Source organism: Nicotiana attenuata, chromosome 8 (genome assembly GCF_001879085.1).
Source record: "Nicotiana attenuata strain UT chromosome 8, NIATTr2, whole genome shotgun sequence".
NCBI classification, from domain to species: domain Eukaryota; kingdom Viridiplantae; phylum Streptophyta; class Magnoliopsida; order Solanales; family Solanaceae; genus Nicotiana; species Nicotiana attenuata.
The window spans coordinates 17,039,174-17,061,972 of record NC_031996.1 but is presented as its reverse complement, the minus strand read 5'-3'; the positions used below and the strand labels follow the sequence as shown (position 1 = coordinate 17,061,972).

The 22,799-nt window shown below is 40.4% G+C and overlaps 1 protein-coding gene across 2 annotated transcripts in view; it reads right to left on the bottom strand.

Annotated features, from left to right (window-relative positions):
• The window catches only part of LOC109230989 ((3S,6E)-nerolidol synthase 1, chloroplastic-like), a 36,209-nt gene continuing 32,179 nt past the window's right edge, over nt 18,770–22,799 (bottom strand). The window contains exon 6 of one of the 2 annotated variants that reach the window (XM_019396506.1): nt 18,770–18,919. In XM_019396506.1, the coding sequence (XP_019252051.1) occupies nt 18,851–18,919 (69 nt within the window). In that variant the 3' untranslated portion in view covers nt 18,770–18,850. Of the gene's footprint in view, nt 18,920–19,021; nt 19,299–22,799 lie in introns of those variants that run through there. The other variant, XM_019396505.1, reaches the window with a different exon arrangement.

Here is a 22,799-nt window from a genome sequence, read left to right as displayed (position 1 = left end):
GCGGTCGAGAAAAATGAGTTAGGGTTTTAGGGTCATTAGAATTAAAAAAAGAAAGGGAAGAGGGGAGCCGTTGATCTTTTTAGCCCCATTAAATGGGCTAAATAGGGACCGGGTTGGTATGATAGGAAGGGGTATGGATCGGGTTGCAGGTGGTAATTGGGCTGGGTATTTTTGGGCTGAGTTGGGGTTAATTGGGGATTAAATTGATGCTATATTTGCAATTGAAATGGCTATGAGTTAAATAGCCGATTTTTCCCCTTTAATTTTATATAAAAATAGTTAAAAAACAATTTTAAACAAATTAAAAGCACTAAGCTAATTAATAATATATAAAAATTAATCTGAAAATACTGGAAATAATTTTATAAGTGTAAAATACCATTAATCGTAATATAGGCTATAATTGCAGTTGTGTGCAATTTAGCGTTAAAAACACCAAATGAATTCGTAAAAATATGCAAAAAATTACCTTAATTATATTTTGGTGTAAGTGTGAGAATAAAATGAATTATTCACCAAAAATGATAATTTTCCGAATAATCATTGGATTTTGTTGTATTAAAATAGGCAATAAATTGATTTAAAAATCGTTAAAAATGCCAAAACTCTTGGGTGTGCTTATATATGCACCAATATGCTATTTTGGAAGTATTTTGGGTATAAAAATACTTAGGAAAAAAATTGGGTATCAACATATGCTGCAATGACCTATCTTATAGCTAACCTGTTAGTTCTGTAGAACCCCTTGAGAATTCTAGGTACCATGTTGTTTATGTGTTTCATTATACACTAAGGTATATTCGATGTGTCCCCAATCCCTCTTTCCTAGTGTGGAATCTGTTTTCTAAGTGTTTTCTGAAGCTGTTTGTTCTGTGACTTGTGTTTTGATTGCAAATTGTTTTCCATGCTTTTCTAACTACTGTTTTATCATCGAAACTAGTACTGATTTTCAGAAAATCTTTTCACTCCTAAGACCCTCTTCATACTGTTTACCAGAACTCTTTCAAATCATGTCAAGCACTCTCACTTATTCTTAGGTTATTAAGTCCTGCCCCTCTGGTATGTGTACTGCTTAGAGGTCCCTGAGATCTCTCTGAACTCTGGCATATCAGGGTTGGCTCTTCCACACTGCACATAAATCTGTCCTTATTTGAGAAAGGTCTGGGTGTGAGCACTGCCCAGGATCCTTGAGGTCCTTAGGGAACTCTGACACACCTAGACATGAACTTGGCTATGAAATTTTGGGCATTTGAGACTACTGAAGGCCTGGTACACCAGGATTTTCTTAAGCCTATTTCAGGCCCCTATAGCTTAATTTCTATTCTATTTATGTAATTTTAAATCATTAGTTTGTAATAATTAATTGTAAACAGATAATGGGGTGACTAGTGAAAAGGGAGGGTAGTTGTATACCGTGGGTAAAAATTGGGCTGATAACATGCCTATAGGATTACATTGGTTCAAATGTATTTTGTTAGATAATATGCCTATAGGGTTTTGCTTTGGTCCAAATAAGTTCTGCCTGCTTTATTTTACATGATTAGACACCATGCCTAAAGGAAATAAAATAACTAAGGTTCAATTCTCATTACAGCATATATTCAAATTTGTCTCTTTAGAGATCATGCCTATAGAACCTAAAATCAATTTTAATTAGAAATCATGCCTATAGGATCTAATATCCGCTTTAATAGAAATCATGCCTATAGGATCTAAAACCAGTTTAATTAGAACTCATGCCTGTAGGTTTTGAATCCGTTTAATTAATTATCCTACTCGTTTCTTCAACAGTCTTCAACGTTGTGTCACTAGAAAGCATGCCTATATGATATAGAACTTCAAAATGTCTCCCCCGAATTATGACTGCATATAACACCTAGGCAAGACTTAGGATGTTAAATAACTTTGAAACCAGTTCTGCTTATGTGTGAAACTATCCGAGCTTAACAAGTTATAAAACCAGTAGGCAAACTGGTTAGGAATTCTGCCACTTTCCTTATGCATGTCCTGAATCTGCAACATTCATCTAGATACCATATTCGTAGAATTCCTGAACTTTCTTCAAAACCTGTGTTTTAGACGTGATGTTTCCCTATATACATGCAGAGGTGAATGTGAGCCTTCTAACTGCTTGTCTTTATTTGCATGTCCTATATGTTACTTGCCTGTCGCCTAGAAGTTTACCTTTTATAAACCTTAGGCCGTCTAAAACTGTCCAGATTTAAAGGTCCCAAATTCCTCTGAGACTATAAGGAAGGGACGGGTAACAGAACGCTTAGAGGTCATTAATTAAACTCGCTCATAACCACTAAGGGGAGGATAATGGGTAGTAAAAGGATAGGTTGACATATGCGCTAACGTCACGTGTAGCCCCTTTCATTGAAGAGTGATTACCGGGCATTGCATGGGTATGATCCTTTAGGCTAATCAACTTAGGATTTCCCTTTCCCAATTCCCGTATGTGTTTAAATTCTATGAATTTCCTTTCTTTACTTACACATGTACAGGCTGTCCAAACCTGTTTTATCTTTACTATTTGAGTTTCCTTGACCATATATGCATTTAAATAGGGAAGGATACATTATTTGCAAATACTTGCTTGCTTGTTATTTGGCTAATTCATATAGTTTAAGTTCGGTCGGACCCACCGTTGTGGACCGCGTGGGGTGCCTAACACCTTCCCCTCAAGGTTATTTCGAGCCCTTACCCTAAGCTCTAGTAATGCAAACTAGTTGCATGAGTTAATTACTCTAGGTGCCCTAACGCACCATAATCCGTTAGGTGGCGACTCTTCAAAATACCCAATTCCCAAAAGGAAACGGGTTGTTCCCCCATGAATGTCGAAACCCGGACTCCGCGAGAAAAAAGGGTGCGCGACAGAATGGCGACTCTGCTGGGGATATTATTAGGCTCTTACCATAACGAACTTATTTTTTATGAATTAGTCTTAAGCATGCTTTATCCCGTGTACCCCCTCCCCTTTATTTGGATTTAACTGATTATTTATGATTTCTTTATTTTCCTGAAACTAACTTGTCTCTTTGTTTTCTTTTTTTTGTAACTGTCATTCAATTATTTAAATACTGCATTTATCATTTTTTTACGTGCAAATACTTAACATGTTATTTATTATTGCATAAATCATAACTCCACATCATATTCCACTCATGCATATCAAATCCTATACCAACGCTTGATGAGTGGTTGCGCTATTCCGGTTTATTACCTTTAAATTCGGAAAGGCTTATTTGCGATAAAACTAGTCGATCAACGGTGCAGTCTACGTTTCCGTGCCTTTCTTCAAGTTGTCCGCTTGAGGGTACCTGTCTAGACCCCCATAGTAACCTTACTCTTATCATAATTGTGCATGCATCATGTTCAAACCTAGTCGGATTAATATGTTATCCACATAATAGTCCTTTAAGATGAGCCTTATCCAAATGTCCACCGGGCTTTCCATAATCCCAAGGGACATAATCACGTTCTGTGCATTAATTTGGAGAACTAAATGCCAATATGCTAATCATGAATGTACAAATAGTCGAGTCTGGTGGGGGGAAAGGGCCTAACCTTTTTGTTTTGCAGAAAATGAGATACTGAAGGAAGCGAGGCAGGACATTTGGATAGAGTCTACCTACTGCTGGGTCTGCGTGAGCTGGGAAACCTGTATGATGGAGTTAGGAAGATCGAATCAGGAGAAGGTCCTTCAGGGACAAAATAGGCTAGATTTATTTGCTTTCCTAAAATGTAATAAGGCCAAGTGCCAATGGTGACTTACTCTTCTATTATCTTAGTGTCGTTTTGGGATTCGTCTATTTTTCATATTCTGAAATGAGGCATTCACTGCATCTAAAGTTCTCCAAATCTATTTGTCGCTAGGCCTACCTTGGGCACAAATCTCCAAATCTATTGGTTCGCTCATATGGCATCATCAGCGTATCACACCAGATCTAGAGGCCCTCCACCTCCTTCTCCTCCTCCAAGCAATACAAAGAGCAAAGGGAAGGCTAAAATGGATAACTTAAGTGGTATTCGAAAGGAAAATGCGGAAAATGCAGAAACTTCAGATTGTCGGAGTACTCCGGCACCGAATGATTTAGTTTTAAGGTTAGAACAAAAGATACTGGAGCTACAGGGAGAACTTGAGCAGGTCCGTAACTTGGAAAACTTATCCCTCACTTTGAATGTTCCTAACATTAATCAACAAAACACAAAGAACCCAGCACCTCCTCAGAACACACCAAACCAACATCCACAAAACCCTCCTACACTGCATCAATATGCAACCCCACCTCAAAATCTCAATCCCATACCGGTACCAACTCTGCCACAACACCACCATCAACCAATCCAGTACCCACTTACCACACTCCTTAGAGCACACCATAACCCATTCCCGATCCTCAAAACTCAACCAATGACCATCACTACCCCCAAGTCCCTGGCACTCATCAAAACAATCTTATATATGTGGAGACCGCACCTCACTCTACTAAACCAACTTCCTATACACCAGAATCAGCTGAGAAGGACATGCTCATCAAGAACATGGTCGAAGAACTCCAAAAACTGACAAGTCGGGTTCAGGGTGTCGAAGGCGGCAAAGGGATAGAAGGTTTGAACTATGAAGACCTATGCATACAGCCAGATGTAGAACTTCCAGAGGGGTACAAACCTCCTATGTTCGAGATGTTTGACGGTATAGGTGATCCCTTGGTTCATCTGAGGACCTATTGTGACAAGCTTGTTGGGGTCGGAAAAGATAAAAAGATCCGGATGAAACTCTTTATGAGGAGTCTTACTGGAGATGCTTTGTCCTGGTACATCAGCCAGGATTCCAAGAAATGGTCCAATTGGCTGAGTATGGCATCAGATTTCATGGACCGATTCAGGTTCAACATAGAAAACACACCAGATGTTTTCTACATCCAAAATCTTAAAAAGAAACCCACCGAGACTTTCCACAAGTATGCTACTCGTTGGAGGTCGGAAGCGGCCAAGGTCAGACCATCTTTGGACGAAGAACAAATGAACAAGTTCTTCGTCATAGCACAATATCCACAGTATAATGAAAGATTGATGGTTATTGAAAACCATAAATTCTCCGATATCATCAAAATTGGGGAAAGAAGAGAGGAAGGCATCAAAAGCGGGATGGTAACGAATTTTGAGGCATTGCATGCCAAAAATAAGGCATTGCAATCAGGTGGCATATCAAAGAAGAAAGACATTGGGGCAGTAATGGTGGCTCAGGGCCCGAAATCTCCACTTACCTATCAAACATCTCCACCTACATATCAAACGCCTCCACCCACATACTAAGCACCACCACCTGCATATCAACCATCATCTCCCAGATATTCCCAACCAGCCACTGTTTATCATACCTATAATTTCCAACCATCTTATTTCCAATCACCTCCAACTCGCCAAAAATTATCCAAGACCACGACCTAGTTTTGATCGCAAGCCACCCAGACAATACACCGCTATTGCTGAACCCATCGACCAACTGTATGAAAGGTTGAAGGTTGCATGTTACGTCACTCCTGTTCCCGCTGCGGCATTAGAGAATCCATCCCAATGGGTCAATCCTAACAAAACTTGTGCGTACCATTCCGGTATGAAGGGGCACACCACTGACGAGTGCCAAACATTGAAAGATAAGATCCAGACGCTGATTGACAACAAGGTCATACAGGCGAAGGAAGCCACACCCAATGTTCGCAACAACCCTCTCCCTGATCATAGAGGTGGTGGAATACATGTGATAGAGACGAACGAAGAGTGGGATCCTGAGGGGTCGATTGGGATTATTCCTGAAGGCGATGACTTTAAACCCTTAGTCACACTTAATCCTATTGTAGTGCAGACTCAGTCACCAATCGAGGTTGAGGTAGCCACATAAAATCCATTTGAGGTAGAGGTAGCTCCACCCGCGGCCACCCATGTTCCTTTTGAAGTAGAAGTGGTCACACCTTTTACAGTGATAGTATCAACCACACCTCCTTTCAATTTAAAAGCAACACCTTGGGATGATGTTGCCAAAGCTCGGCGAAAAGGAAAGGCAAAGGTAGAGGAATCCGATGATGCGCAAGGAATGACTAGGACCGGAAGAGTCTATACACCTAAACACTTGGGAGGACCAAGTAAGGATGCCACTACCAAGCAGCCTGTAATCGAAACAGGGCTAGAGGACCTCTGCAGGAAAGTACAAGCAAGGGAGTATTTCGTCATTGATCATTTGAACAAAACCCCAGCTCTGATACCCATCCTGTCACTGTTGCAAAATTCAGAGGCGCACAAGAATGCTATAATGAAGGTATTGAGTGAAGCTTATGTACCCAACAATATCACCGGCAGAGAGATGGCCAACATGGTAGGGCAGGTACTAGAAAGTCATAAAATAATCTTCCATGAGGATGAGATACCGCCTGAAGGATTGAATCACAACCGACTGTTGCATATCACAGTGCAATTTGAGGACAAATTCCTAAGGTCTTGGTTGATGGGGGTTTGAGCCTCAATATTTGTCCGTTGGATACTCTGAAAAGGTTGAACAAAGGTTTTCATGAAATACGGGCAGGAAGCATGATCGTGAAAGCTTTCGATAGGTCTCAAACGTCCACGATTGGGGAAATTAACCTTTGCTTGCAGATGGGGCCAACATGGTTCGACTTCGAGTTTCAGGCGCTCGACATACCAGCCTCGTACAATCTTCTGTTGGGCCGACCATGGATACATGCCACAGGGGCAGTGTCTTCCATACGCCAGCCAAATTTGAAAGGAACCGCCAGGAGGTGATCATTCACGGAGACGGGAGTAACCCCATTTACGCCAGCCAAACCATCCCGGTTATCGGAAACAGAAGAAGGCTAGGAGGGGAAACCTATTATCACATTGAACGTGTCAACGCCGTTAAGAAGGACAAATGGTGGAGTAGCAAAATAGAAAGCATACTGGCATGGTTTGGGTATGAACCCGGCAAAGGGCTTGGGATAAATCTCCAGGGTATTACTAAATCGATACGGCTTATGGGTCACAGTACTACCTTTGGGCTCGGATATCAGTACACATGGTAAGAGTATAATGATTGGTCGCCTCCATGGCGCTGACCATATTACCCTCTCGAGCAACCAGTGCCACATCTAGATCAAGCTTTTCACCAAGTTGATACAATAAGGGGAACTGCAGAAGAAGGCCTCACTATTTAGACTATGAAGAAGGGAGCTATTCTCAGGAACAGGACCGCCACACCATCTCGGGCCCGTCGGGTCCTTGGGTAGCTTGATAGATTTTATTTCTATAGCCATTCTAGGAATTTAAGATTTTCAGCAATTTTGTTTTGAAGACTTACTTGTTTCAAAATAAATGCTCGATTCATCGAGCTGTACTTGTCTGGATGTTTTTCAAGTTTTAATCAGATGCATTGCTCTTTAATGTTTATTATTATCTTCCATATTTTTCTTTCTACAGCGTTATTATTACTTTTCATGATGTGCCAGTGACTGTGACATGTAATGAGGCACAATATGAGGGTAGTGATTCAGATGAAGAAGATGAAATACCCACGGAGGTCGTCAGGGAGGTTGAAAACTTTGAGAATAAGCCTAAGTCCAACCTGGACGAAACCGAAGCAGTAAATTTAGGGGACGACCGAGACCGTCAAAGAGACTCGCATCAGCATTCACTTATCGCCAACAGAGAAAGAGAAGTACATTCATTTCTTAAGGGAGTATGAGGACATTTTTGCATGGTCATATGATTACATGACCGGTTTGAGCACGTCCATAGTGCCTCACAAGTTACCTACCGATCCAATGTGTCCGCTCGTAAAGTAGAAACTCAGAAAGTTCAAACCAGATATGAGCTTGAAAATCAAGGAGGAAGTTACTGAGCAGATCAAAGCCAAAGTTCTCAGGGTGGTTGAGTACCCAACCTGGTTAGCCAACATTGTGCCAGTACCGAAGAAACGTGGGAAAGTCATAGTATGTGTTGACTATCGAGATTTAAACAGAGCAAGTCCCAAGGACGACTTCCCACTACCAAATATACATATCCTGATCGACAATTGCGCCAAGCATGAACTCCAATCCTTTCTAGATTACTTTGCGGGTTATCACCAGATCTGGATGGATGAAGAAGACGCAGAGGAAACAACTTTTAGTACACCATGGGGGGTATACTGCTACAAGATGATGCCATTTGGTCAAAAGAATGCTGGGGCTACCTACATGAGAGCCATGACAACCATCTTCCATGATATGATACACAAAGAGATAGAGGTGTATGTGGACGACAACATTATCAAATCCAAGAGGGCCACAGATCACATAGCAGACTTGAGAAAATTCTTTGACAGGTTAAGGAGGTACAACTTAAAGCTGAACCCTGCAAAGTGTGCATTTAAGGTTCCCGCAGGAAAATCATAGGGATTCATTGTCAATCGTCGTGGGATCGAGCAAGATCCATCTAAAGTCAAAGCTATTCAGGAGTTACTGCCGCCTAGAAACAAAAAGGACGTGATGAGCTTCCTAGGGCGTCTCAACTATATCAGTCGCTTCATAGCACAGTCCACAGTCATATGCGAACCCATTTCAAGAGGAAAGATGCCGAGACAAGCTGGACCGAGGATTGTCAGAAAGCTTTTGACAAAATCAAGGAGTACCTGTCCACACCACCGGTCTTGGTCCCGCCAGAGCTAGAACGACCTTTGCTACTCTATCTATTTGTATTGGATAGAGCCTTAGGATGTGTTTTGGGACAACATGACGAGACAAGGAGAAAGGAGCAAGCCATATACTACTTGAGTAAGAAGTTTACACCTTAAGAAGCACGGTACTTTCTGCTAGAACGCACTTGTTGTGCTTTGACCTGGACAACCCAAAAGTTGAGGCATTACTTCTGTGCCTATACCACATACCTAATATCCAGGATGGACCCTCTGAAGTACATATTTCAGAAACCCATGCCGACTGGGAAGTTGTCCAAGTGGCAGATACTGTTGAGTGAGTTCGATATCGTCTACGTAACTCAAAAAGCGGTCAACGGACAAGCATTGGAAGATCATCTTGCTGAGAATCCGGTGGGAGGAGAATACGAACCCTTGAAAACGTATTTTCCTAATGAAGAGGTGTCATTCGTAGGAGAGGACATTACTAAAGCATACGACGGTTGGAGGATGTTCTTTGATGGAGCTGCAAATTTCAAAGGAGTAGGCATTTGAGGGGTTTTGGTATTAGAAACAGGTCAACATTATCCCATATCTGCTAAACTCAGATTTCCCTGTACCAACAACATGGCAGAGTATGAAGCCTGCGTACTAGGACTCAACATGGCGGTCGACATGAATATTCAGGAGCTGCTGGTAATTGGTGATTCAGATTTGCTTATGCACCAGGTACAAGGAGAGTGGGCCACCATGAATTCCAAGTTATTTCCATATCTGCACCACGTACAGGAATTTAGAAAGAGGTTCACAAAGATAGAGTTTCCCCATATACCCAGAATTCAGAATGAGTTTGCCGATGCATTGGCCACCTTGTCATCTATGATACAACATCCGGACAAGAATTTCATCGATCCCATCCTAGTGAGAATTCATAATCAACCGGCGTATTGTGCCCACGTCGAAGAAGAAACAGACGGGAAGCCTTGGTTTTATGACATCAAGGAGTATTTGGCGAAAGGAGAATATCCGGAGCATGCAAACCAAATACAAAAACTCACGCTCCGAAGGTTGTCCAATCATTTCTTCCACAGCGGAGGAAACTTGTACAGAAGAACTCCTAATTTGCGATTACTAAGATGTGTCGACGTAAAAGAAGCTTCTAAACTACTTGAGGATATACATGTTGGGACTTGCGTCCCGCATATGAATGGTTTTGTCTTGGCCAAGAAGATACTTAGGGCCGGTTACTTTTGGATGACTATGGAGACAGACTGCGTCCGGTATGTCCGCAAATATTGCCAATGTCAACTGCATGCCAATATGATAAAAGTGCCGCCAAATGAGCTCAATGCAACAAGCTCACCTTGGCCATTCGCCGCCTGGGGAGTGGATGTCATCGGTCCTATTGAGCCCACTGCTTCAAACGGGCACAGGTTTATTTTGGTAGCCATTGATTACTTCAGAAAATAGGTAGAGGTTGCATCTTACAAAGCTGTGACCAAGAAAGTTGTCACAGATTTTGTCAAAGATCGTATTGTTTGCCAATTCAGAGTTCCAGAGTCCATTATTACTGATAATGACGCCAATCTCAACAGTGGTCTGATGAAAGCATGTGTGAAACTTTCAAAATCAAGCACAAGAATTCCACAGCCTATAGACCTCAGATGAATGGAGCCGTAGAAGACGCCATCAAAACATCAAGAAGATACTAAGGAAGATGGTAGAAAACCACAAACAATGGCACGAGAAGCTACCTTTCGCTCCGTTGGGATACCGAACCACAGTTCGCACATCAACCGGGGCAACTCCCTACATGCTGGTTTATGGTACCGAAGCTATCATCCCAGCCGAGGTGCAGATTCCTTCTTTAAGAATCATACAGGAAGCTGAACTCAGCGATGCAGAATGGATAAGGAGCCGCTATGAACAATTGGCCCTTATCGATGGAAAAAGAATGAACGCAGTGTGTCACGGTCAACTTTATTAGAACAGAATGTCCAGAGCTTTCAACAAAAGGGTCAAACCAAGACAATTTGCACCAGGACATCTAGTGCTGAAGAAGTTCTACCCAAATCAAGATAAAGCCAAAGGGAAATTCTCTCCCAACTGGCAAGGTCCTTACATTGTTCACAGGGTGCTGACAGGAGGAGCACTCATACTTGCAGAAATGGACGGAGAAATCTGGCCAAAACCAATCTGTTCAAACGCAGTCAAAAGATATTATGCTTAGACCATTTACATTTCCTCATCTGATATAATTGGACTACGCTTAACCTTATTCCCGTTTAAGAGGGAATACGTAGGCAGCCTTATGGGTTCAGTCAAATCATAATAAAATTTCCATTTCCCCCCAAGATCAGAAACTGGGGCAGAATTTTGAGGAGGACCCTCAAAATTCCGGAGGAAGTCCAGCCAACGCCAACATATGTCAGACGATCAATAATCGGTTAATAAACTGGGGCAGAATTTTGAGAAGGATTGTCAAAATTCCGAAGAAAGTTCAACAAACGACTGAAGTATCATCTACAAAACTGGGGCAGAATTTTGAGGAGGACCCTCAAAATTCTACATAAGAAGCTTTAGTGTCTCTGAAATGTGTTACAGTCACTAGTTCATCTAAAATACTTGATATTTCAATATGTTTTAAATAACGCTATTTTTTATCAATAATTGCATATTTTCGAAAACTCTATTTTTTCGTACAGTTAGGTGTTACCCAGGGAAACTCAAAATGAGGCCTCCAAAACGAAGCATAGCAAGGCCAGCAAACAAAGGCACGAACCAACCTCCCCTTACGAACTTACAATTTTTCTTTGAGCGCAGGAACATCCGATATAGCGATAGTATTCGCAAACAAATGTACACAAAGAAAAATCACTATCAAATGGGCCACCAGACACTGAACATATCCCCAGCTAAGAAACACTCTACTCTTATTTGATATATGCTCTTTGCAGGAGGCTAATCCTTGCCTTCATATCTGCATGAGGTTTATCCTTGCCTCCATACCTGCATGAGGCGAATCCTTCCTCCATACCTGCATGAGGCTAATCCTAGCCTCCATCCTTGCATGAGGCTAATCCCTGCCTCCAGATCTTCATGAGGTATCCTTGCCTCCAACTTTGCATGAGGCTAATCCCTGCCTCCACATCTGCATGAGGCTAATCATTGCCTCCACATTTGCACGAGGCTAATCCTTACCTCCATCTTTGCATGAGGCTAATCTCTGACTCCATATTTGCATGAGGCTAATCGTTGCCTCCATATTTGCACGAGGCTAATCCTTGCCTCCATCTTTGCAACAGGCTAATCCCTGCCTCCATCTTTGCATGAGGCTAATCCCTCCCTCCATATTTAAATGAGGCTAATCCCTGCCTCCATATTTGAATGAGGCTAATCCCTGCCTCCATACATGAATGAGGCTAATCCCTGCCTCCATACCTTCATGAGGCTAATCCCTGCCTCCATCTTTGCATGAGGATAACCCTTGCCTCTACATCGGCATGAGTCTAATCCTTGCCTCCATATTTGCACGAGGCTAATCCTTGCCTCCATCTTTTACATGAGGCTAATCCCTGCCTCCATATTTCCATGGGGCTAATCCCTGTCTCCAAGCACTGTCCCTCCTTGCATTAGTATCGCTTTATTCCGGTACTATCTATTTGCTTTTCTATCGGGCTAAACTCTGCCCTTCATTTCACAAGACTAAGCATTGTCTTGTTAACATCATATTAATGCACCTCATGGGCTGAAATATCGCCAATCTATCCAATGGCATCATAGTCTAAAGGAATCATCCTCATAGCCGGAAGACACCATTCCATGGCCTGAGGATCTCTCAAATTTGCATATCATTATTCAAAGGCATCATGGTTCGGAAGCATCATCTTCATGGCGCGAGAACATCATTTCATGGCTTGCGAATCCCTCATTGAATAATTCATGGCCCAGGACATCATGGTCTGAGAACGTCATCCATAAACCGTCCGAAGAAAACTTTCATGGTCCAAAAGGAATTTGCATCATGTTTAAGTTTTCGCAGAAATACATGTTATTAGCGTCTCTTTATCTATAGGTAACCGGTAAGCAACCGCTATCCCAGCAGGAGCGACTTCGCTCAAGTTCCTTCAACTATCTCAAACTTGACCGTTCATCATAACCACCTATTCTGAAATTTCGTGTCCGTTCTTGGGAAGACTTTATCGGTATATTCCGCCGATGGATCCAGAACTACACACGGCCTGATTCCTATAAAACCAGGGATATGTAGGCAGCTCAAACACTAGAGTCCGGCCTCCATCTTTCAAAACATCCCATCCGGTCAAAATTGGCCATCATTTCTTTACCCGAAAACTCTTTCATCCTTCTCGGGTAAAGAGGGGTAGCTATTGATACCCATTTTTCCCTTATATATTTTTAAAATTGCGTATATACTTTAAAAATAGTACATGAGCATAAACCGGTATTTTCCCATAATTTTCCAGTAATTTTAAAAGTATTTTAATTAATTTATTCTAGCATTCTTGTTCATAAATAATTACTAAGGGCATTACAAACGATTTTATGACAATTTTATTTGCTAAATTTTATCATTTTTGAGCTTTTATTATTTCATAAATAGCCATATGTACATATTAGGGTTATAATTGCAATAATTTTGCAATATTACCCCATGTGTGCATAATTACCTTATTTCACAAGAAAATAGCCTTTCATATTTTTATAATACTAAGTAATTATTTTATCATCTTCATGCATAAAAATTATTTTTATCATTTAATTAACTACTTTTACAAATTATTTTATTAATAAATTGGGTATTTAACAAATAGCACCTTTAACTATATTTAAATTCGGACCCCTGGCACAATCAAATATACCGTAGCCCAATTTCAACCCCAATTCAATTAAACCGGGCCCAAAATCTACCCAGCCCAAACCCCTTATCTACCCGACCCAGCTCTTGTTAGATCCTGGCCGTTAATCATTTTGATCAGTGGTCCAGATCTTCCCTTACCTAAATTAAACTAACCTATACCCCCCAAACCCTAATAATTCTACCACCCTTCCCCGTCGTCATGTGTTCCTCTCCTCTCTCAAATGCTCTCGACCTAAACCCTAATCTCCACACGTTGTCACTCACCTACTGCTCTCCTATGACGGTTCTTCACCACCTCAGGCCTCTAATGGCCTCCTGTTTGCTATGGATTCTCCATATTTTGGATACTTGAAAAGATCCTCAAGGGACCTGTCTATTTATACCTTGGGTTTTCTTGATGTTTTCGGGCTATTTAGCTTGACCTTGAGTAAGAACTTTCTCATTTTTAGTCTTGGATCCGTGGTTTCCTAAGTCTGTGCATGTCGCTATTCCTTTTCCGAAAAAACCCTAATTTTATATCCTTTGATCTTCTCAGATATGTCCAGATCTGAGAAGAATCGACTCTATTCCACATGTTTTCACGAAAGTCTTATGGTTTTTAATTGATTCTCCATTTTTCCTAAAAACTAGGGTTTACTGAACTCACTCTTTTAAAGACTTTCCGATTTTTGAGTGTTTAATCGTGGTTCTTAAGTGTTACTGACTGATTCGTATTAATAATGTTTGGACCCTAGTCGATATATGCTAAAGCCCTAATTTCTCATATTTTTGCTTCGATTCTGAATCTTTCCGTATTACGGCTACATTGTTTGGCCTGTGTTTTGACATTAGTGATTTTCCTTAGTATCTTGTGACTTCTACCCTAGTTCATCTATACTAGGGTTTCTGAGGCGATCTCTTGGCTCATTTATATGTGTTTATGAAGTTTTGTTCAGCCTACTCATCTATTAGTTGAAAACTAATATTTTTCTCTCTATTTAAATCAATATTATTTTAAATTTCGATTTACTGATTTGCTTGGTTAAAATTATGTGCTGATTATTTATTTATTCCCTTGTTTATGACTCTAATTATTCTTATTACCTTATTGTCTGTAATGTTACTGATTCTTCATGATTACTTCCTTAATTAAACTTCTGTTTGTTTACCTCTTTACTTAGGTCAGATTTGATTTTCTTTCCTTAAGTGACTCACGTCCTTTAACCGTTGGGTATTTGTCCTTGATTGAAGGAAGACTATGCTAATTTTATGTGTTATTGATTTTGTAATTTCCCTGATTGCTGAATTGTGATTTCTTTACCTTATTCTACTCCGCTCCTAAATTGTTGTATATACTCACCCTTACTCTCAGTTCAAAACTAACATTAGTTCATCAACTACTCTTACACTCTAAAAAAGGTTCTCTGTTCTTCCTGCTACTTGTGATCTTCACAAGTCTAGCCGGTTGTAAGCCAAGGCTAGAAATTGCACAACACTTGTCTCACATCTTGTGTTCTCTTTCCCTAACTGGTATGCCTCTAATTAAATTTTAGAACCTAAACCTATGTGTTTATTTACTGCCTTAGTTCATCAGTCTTGAGTTCATTCTTGCTTCTATTTGTTGCTTATCTAGCATGCCTAATACACCTTGATCAATATGTGATTAACATGTCTCCATTTACTGGCATGTTCACCATATTGTTTAACATGTCTAACACTGTCTTATCCCATAATTAGCATGTTTGCTTGACTACTGTTTATCTAGCATACCTAAACTTTGTTTGTAAGTGTGTGATTAGCATATCTACACTTGTTAATACTTGCCTAGTATGTTCATTTAAGTTCTTGCCTGTTCTGCCTTACTCCTCCTAAGTTATCTAGTCTCTCCAGTACAACTCTAGTGTGTTGTTTATGTGTCCTCAACATGTTTCTGCTATGATCCTTGCTCTATGCTACAGTGACCTATCTTATAGCTAACCTGTTAGTTCTGTAGAACCCCTTGATAATTCTAGGCACCCTGTTGTTTATGTGCTTCATTATACTGTAATGTGTATTCTATGTGTTCCCAACCCCTCTTTCCTGGTGTGGAAGTTGTTTGCCAAAGTGTTTTCTGAAGCTGTTTGTTCTGTGACTTGTGTTCTGATTGTAAATTGTTTTCCATGCTTTTCTAACTACTGTTTTATCATCGAAACTAGTACTGATTTTCAGAAAATCTTTTCACTCCTAAGACCATCTTCATACTATTTACCAAAACTCTTTCAAATCATGTCAAGCACTCTCACTTATTCTTAGGTTATTAAGTCATTCCCCTCTGGTATGTGTACTTCTTAGAGGTCCTTGAGATCTCTTTGAACTCTCACATATCAGGGCTGGATCTTCCACACTGCACATAAATCAGTCCTTATTTGAGAAAGTTCTGGGTGGGAGCACTACCCGGGATCCTTGAGGTCCTTAGGGAACTCTGACACACCTAGACATGAAATTGACTATGAAACTTTGGGCATTTGAGACTACTGAAGGCCTGGTACACTAGGATTTGGTTTGGGCCTATTTCAGGCCCCTATAGCTTAATTTCTATTCTATTTTTTGTAATTTTCAATCGCTGGTTTGTAATAATTAATTGTAAACAGATAATGGGGTGACTAGTGAAAAGGGAGGGTAGTTGTATATTGTGGTAAAAATTGGATAGATAACAAGCCCATAGGATTACTTTGGTTCAAATGTATTTTGTTAGATAACATGCCTATAGGGTTTTGCTTTGGTCCAAATAAGTTCTGCCTGCTTTACTTTACATGATTAGACACCATGCCTATAGGCAATAAAACAACTAAGGTTTATTTCACATTACGACATATATTCAAATCTGTCTCTTTAGAGATCATGCCTATAGGACCTAAAATCAGTTTTAATTAGAAATAATGCCTATAGGATCTAAAGTCCGCTTTAATAGAAATCATGCCTATAGGATCTAAAATCAATTTAAATAGAACTCACGCATGTAGGTTCTGAATCCGTTTAATTAATTATCCTACTCGTTTCTTTAATAGTCTTCAACGATGTGTCACTAGAAAGCATGCCTGTAGGATAAAGGACTTCAAAATGTATCCCCGGAATTGTGACTGCATATGCACACCTAGACAAGCCTTAGGACGTTAAATAACTTTGAAACTAGTTTTGTTTAGGTGTGAAACTATCCGGGCTTAACAAGTTATAAAACCAGCAGGCAAGCTGGTTAGGAATTCTGCCACTTTCCTTATGCATGTCCTGAATCTGCAACATTCATCTAGATACCATGCTCTTAGGATTACTGAACTTTCTTCAAAACCTGTGTTTTAGACGTGCTGTTTGCCTATATACATGCGGAGGTGAATGTAAGCCTTCTCACTGATTGTCTTTATTTGCTTGTTCTATATGTTACTTGCATGTTGCCTAGAATTTTACCTTTTATAAACCTTAGGCCATCTAGAACTGTCTAGATTTAGAGGTCCCAAATTCCTCCGGGACGATAAGGAAGGGGCGGTAGCAGCACGCTTAGAGGTCGTTAACTAAACTCGCTCATAACCACTAAGGGGAGGGTAATGGGTAGTAAAAGGATATGATGACCTGTGCGCTAACGTCACGTGTAGCCCCTTTCATTGAGGAGTCATTACCGAGCATTCCATGGGTATGATCCTTTAGGCTAATCAACTTTGGATTTCCCTTTCCCAATTCCCGTATGTGTTTAAATTCTATGAATTTCCTTTCTTTACTTACACATGTACAAGCTGTCCAAACCTCTTTTATCTTCACTATTTGAGTTTCCTTGACCATATATGCATTTAAATGGGGAAAGCTACTTTATTTGCAAATACTTGCTTGCTTGTTATTTGGCTACTGCATATAGTTTAAGTTCGGCGAGACCCACCGTTGTGTACCGCGAGGGGTGCCTAACACCTTTGTCTAAAGGTTATTTCGAGCCCTTACCCTAAGCTCTGGTAATGCAAACTAGTTACATGAGTTAATTACTCTAGGTGCCCTAACGCACCATAATCCGTTAGGTGGCGACTCTTCAAAATTCCCAATTCCCAAAAAAAAACGAGTTGTTCCCCCATGAATGTCGAAACCCGGACTCCGCTAGGAAAAAGGGGGCGCGACACACGGCGTGTCCCATTTTACTGCAAAGAAGCCGTGGAAGAATGAATCAACACCTGCAGCTAGCAAGCATCAAGGTTCAAATCAAAAGCCTGCATGAAGAACCTTTCAAGACTCTAGATCAAGCTTCAAAAGACTTATAGATAGAAATCTTGTAACTCATAGCTGATAGGTTTGTTTAGTCTTTTAGATTTTGATTTTGATGTAATAACAGGACCGCGGACCGGAACCTCAATGGAACGACACCTCAGTCGGCTCTCCACCTCGGTATACTTCATCACTATTCCTACTTCTGAACTACACGTGGCCTAATTTCTTTATAGCCAAGGATATGTAGGTAGCTCAGATACCAGGGTTCGTTCACATTCTCCTTTCTCTTAGTTTATGGTCTCTCTAACTAAGGGTCGGGTCAAAAAACCTGTCTCGTCGTTCTTGTCTAAAAACTCTTCGCGTTTCCAGTCAAAGAGGGGTAGCTATAGACATGTAATTTTTGACCCTCCTCAAGATTTTACACACTTTTAGCGTAAAATATTTAGTTTAGGGCTAATATCGCTATTTTAACTAGTTTTAACTATTTTATTTTATTTTATAACAAAAATAAAAAATACAAAAATATTTTATCTAGTTACTTTTAGTTTATGTACCTTTCATAAAATTAAAAAAAATACAAAAAATACTACCTTATTTCTATCTTTATATAATCTTGAAAATACAAAAAAAATAGTTTCATGTTTTAATATAGTTTAGTTTAATTAATTGGAATTAGTTTTTGCATTGTGTAGTATTTTTATCTTATATTAAAGGGAGTTAACTAAGGTGTTGGACCACAATTTTAAGAGTCTTAGAGCCCAATTTTAGAACCCAATTCGGACTTAGCCCATAAATCCAAGCCCAATATCCAATACCCATTAAGCTAACCCTAGAGACCCTTCTAGACTCTTGTTCTTAACAAAATAAAAAACCCTAGACTACAAAAAAAAAGCCCCAACCACAAAACCCTCTAAGACTAGCCCCTCATCTCATCTTCTTCTTCTTCACCAAAACAAAACCCTAGGAATTCCCAGCAGCCTCCAACCAGCCGCACTACACAAAAAACCAGCGGCCATGGCTTGAACCGCCAGCGACCAACCTAACGCCACCAAAAAAACAACCACCACGACCTCACACCAACCAGTGACCTCTAATCCTCTTCATCCGCTGGCCATCATCCGTTGCTGCTTCTGCTTCTTCCCATTCACAACAGTCCATCGGAAACCAGCCTGAAAATCACGTACACACACACAAAGCAAATAAGGGAATGAGAAAACAAAAAAAGGGATGGGAGTTTCTCGGGATTTTTGACTTTCTTCTTGAATTTTTCTATTCCTTTGAGATATAGAAAAAATGCATACAAAAAATGACGTCCATGTTCTTTGGACTATAGTTTGTGCGTGAGTTTCTGAAAAGAAAATACATTCAAAAATATTCTGCTTATTCATTATCAATTCCGAATTTTGCTTCAAAAAATGGAGTTTAAGCTGAGGTTGGTTTGAGGTCGTCACTGTCCGTTCGAAGCTTCAGATTTGAGTTCCGGTCGAGGTCGCTAGCGTAATTTCTGATCCGGTCAGCGGGAGGCATCAGGATTTTCTCGAGGTTTCCCTGTAAACACCGGAATTTTGCTCTCCGTGAGGTCACATAATAAACTAGATACTTAATTATCTTAGTGATTCAGACTTGTGTGTTTTAACATCGAATGGAATTCTGTTGGATTTGAGTCTGCCTAATTGTGTGCATGTCGTTGATTTCTTGAGTTAGTGTATTGAGTATTTTTTTTTAATTTCTGATTCCTTAAACAAAAAAGGCTAGTTGATCGTGGGATTGAGATAAAACATAAGTCGTTAGTGTTCTGAATCTCTTGTTTACATAGATCTATTTATTGTGAACTCGCTAGGGGCATGCCAAGCCTGTTAATATCATAAAGTTGCCCTCTTATTAGTCTATAAATAATTTTGTTGTATTCATAAACACGTTAGTATGCTTTAGGCGTGACTTAATCTGTCATCATGATTGTGTACACGTTCGCATGACATAATTACGATCCTAAAACAAAATCAGGATATGCATTCGCGCAACTTCGACCAAAATTTCTTAATAATAACAAAGTGTGACTAATTGTGGACACGTACGTGTGACATGATTTTGTTACGCGCCAAATGAAATGAGTACACGTTCCCGTGACTCGTTGTACGATAATTTCTTAATTAAAAGAAGTAAATACACATAGGTTCTAAAATAAGTAAGTAGACAATTTAATTGAGCCAAGTATGATTAAAGCGACCGTGCTAAAACCACGGAACTCGAAAATGCCTAACACCTTATCCTTGGTTAACAGAATTCCTTACCCAGATTTCTGCGTTTCGCGGACTGTAAAATAGAGTCAAACTACCTCGATTCGGGATTTTAAACCGGTGACTTTGGACACGATAAATTATCCCAAGTGGCGACTCTGAATTTGAATAAATAATCTCGTTTCGATTATTGTCACTTTAATTGGAAAAACTCCCTTATATGCCATTTTGGGTAAAAAAAAAGGTGGTGTGACATATTCCACCACATCCATCTACTCATCATACTGATTACTAGGGATTCTAGTTTAGTTTATACTCCTTTTTACTTGAGTTTTGGATTAAAAATGTATACAAATAGTCTCAAAAGCCTACATGTTGTACTTGTTTGCAGGTTTTGGTCAAAAAAAGTGACAAGAAGTCAAAACCAGCTTAAAAAGGAGTGAAACCTGCACAAGTACCAAGAACAAGTCAAAGCACTGTTGCAGCATAAAATCCATTGCGGCTGCAACTGAACCACCGCAGCCGCGGTCCATTTAGTGTGGTCTGCGGTGGGTAAGTTCAGAGAGGTGCATTCCTAGGGTTCTAAGCAGTGCGGTCCGCGGAAGATTCTTTGCGGCCGTGGTAGCCTCATCGTGGCCGCAGTCCATTTGTTGCGGTCTGCAGAGAGGGGATTCAGAGAGCTCAGGATTTCGGAAGTTTCAAGACACCGCGGCCGTAGTCCATTTGTTGCGGTCCATGGTGAAGCCATCGCAGTCGCGGTGCATTTTATGCGGTCCGTGGTGGCCAGATCAGAGAATGAGAAGTGAAGCCAAAAAGCCTTACCGCGGCCGCGGTGCATTTTCCGTGGTCTCCGGTACCTCCGTCGGGGGTATTTTTATCTAGAAAATTCGGCCTTGTATATATACTTCTTTTTAAGATTTTTAGGGTATTTTTACCTTAGCTGAGCACGTGAACAGTGGTTTTAGTCTATTTTGAGTAATTTTAATAGCTGGTTTAATATTGAATCTTCACATCTTAGCTTGTAATTATATTTTATGGGTTGTTGTTCATCTAAATATCTTATTTCTTCTATTATTATGAGTAGCTAGACCTATTAGCTAGGGTTGTGGCTCAACCCTAGTGTGGGTATTTGATAGGTCTGTTGCTTTAAGGCTTAGATGTTTGTGGGTGGTTGATATTTGGACTGGTTTGTGTTTTCCATGTTGAATTAGTAGTTGAAAACACTAATTTGCGCCTATTTGACTTGGGCTCTTCTTGAGAAAGAGAGCTTGAGTCTACGAAAATCAGTTCAACAAGGAATTGGGGCATATTCAAGAGATTGATAACCCCAATTAAAGGGTTAAATCTAGAGATGGTAATACCCGACTTGAGCCTATATTGCTTGCATAATTTTGACACCCAATTGGTCTTGAGAAAGTCAATTAGGGCAAAGTCACTAAAGCTACCAAAAGGTATAGAGTGACTAGTGTCGTGCATTTTCTATATCGTGATCCCAATCATTACAGCTTTGCCTTAGGCTTTGGATACCGTGAAGTATTCACCTAGGAGAAAGTCACTTCCCTAGTGCCTCGTTAACCATTTAGAAAACCTTACAAGCATTCATACTTAGCTTAATTTCGCATATCATTAGCATAAAACTAGAAGTAACAGACAAACAAATATGATTGGAATTATAATCAAGAGCACTATGCACTGCTAGATTAGATAGAAATCCAACTCCAAACATTGTTGTAGCTCCCTGCTGATTCGATCCCGACCTTCTCGGGTAAAAGCTGCATCGATTGCTCTTGCCACTTTGTATTGGTGTAGGGTAAGACCCGATCACTTTTTGGCGCCGTTGCCGGGGAGCTAATGATTTTAGCTATCTATCTAAATAGTTTTCCATATTATTTTCCTTTACTTCTGTGATACTAATTTGTGTGTGACGCTAATTCAGGTACAAAATGGCGGCAAACAACAACAATGACCCTCTTGGAAATGTGGTTCCGGGGGAGAGGTTGATGATAACGGTGAAGATGAGGTACCTCTTGTACCTCAAGGATAAAGGAGAGGCTGATAGGCTAATGATAATAATATTCCAGACCCCCCCCCACCCACTCGAGTGTACTCGTAAGGAGAGATCCTAGTGGCAATGATCAATGTTGGAAGGACCGCTCTGAGCGGTATTTGTTTGAATCTTGATGAAAATAAGATAAAGTGTCGGGGTGGAGTGTGTTAATGCTTTACATGGAAGGTGGGTTCTTACTCTTATGGCCTCGGAAGCTATCTCTTGGAATCTTGGAGAAAAGAAGACTGTCACCACAAAGCCCTCTCAATCAAGGAACCTCCCTTGTTGGAGTTTGAAGTCGTGTTCTCCACACCCCTAGGTACGAATTGTTAGGCCTAGTTCAACTTTGTCAGTTATCCTGTTCCTTTTGTCCTTACTAACATGCAGGTAGATTCCACCTTTGCGGTGCTCCAAAAACGGAAGAAATGCGGTGCTCCAAAAACGGAGAGAATGTAATTGGATAGACTTTAGCTGATATTCGGGGGATAACCCCGCCTTTTGTGATGACAGATTATTCTTGAAGATGATGCAAAACGCCTCCTTTTTTGAACATCAAAGGAGGTTGACGACCAAGGCAAATGCAAGAAGTTGTGAAAAAGGGAGTGATCAAGTGGTTGATGCCGGGCTTGTGGCACTCCATCTCTGAGTTAGTTTTTGACTTTCGGTCCTGGTGCAATGTGTGCCGAAGAAGGGGTGGTATGACTGTGGTTTACCAATGCGCAAAAATGAGTTGATTCCTACCAAGACTATCAACCGTATGTGAGA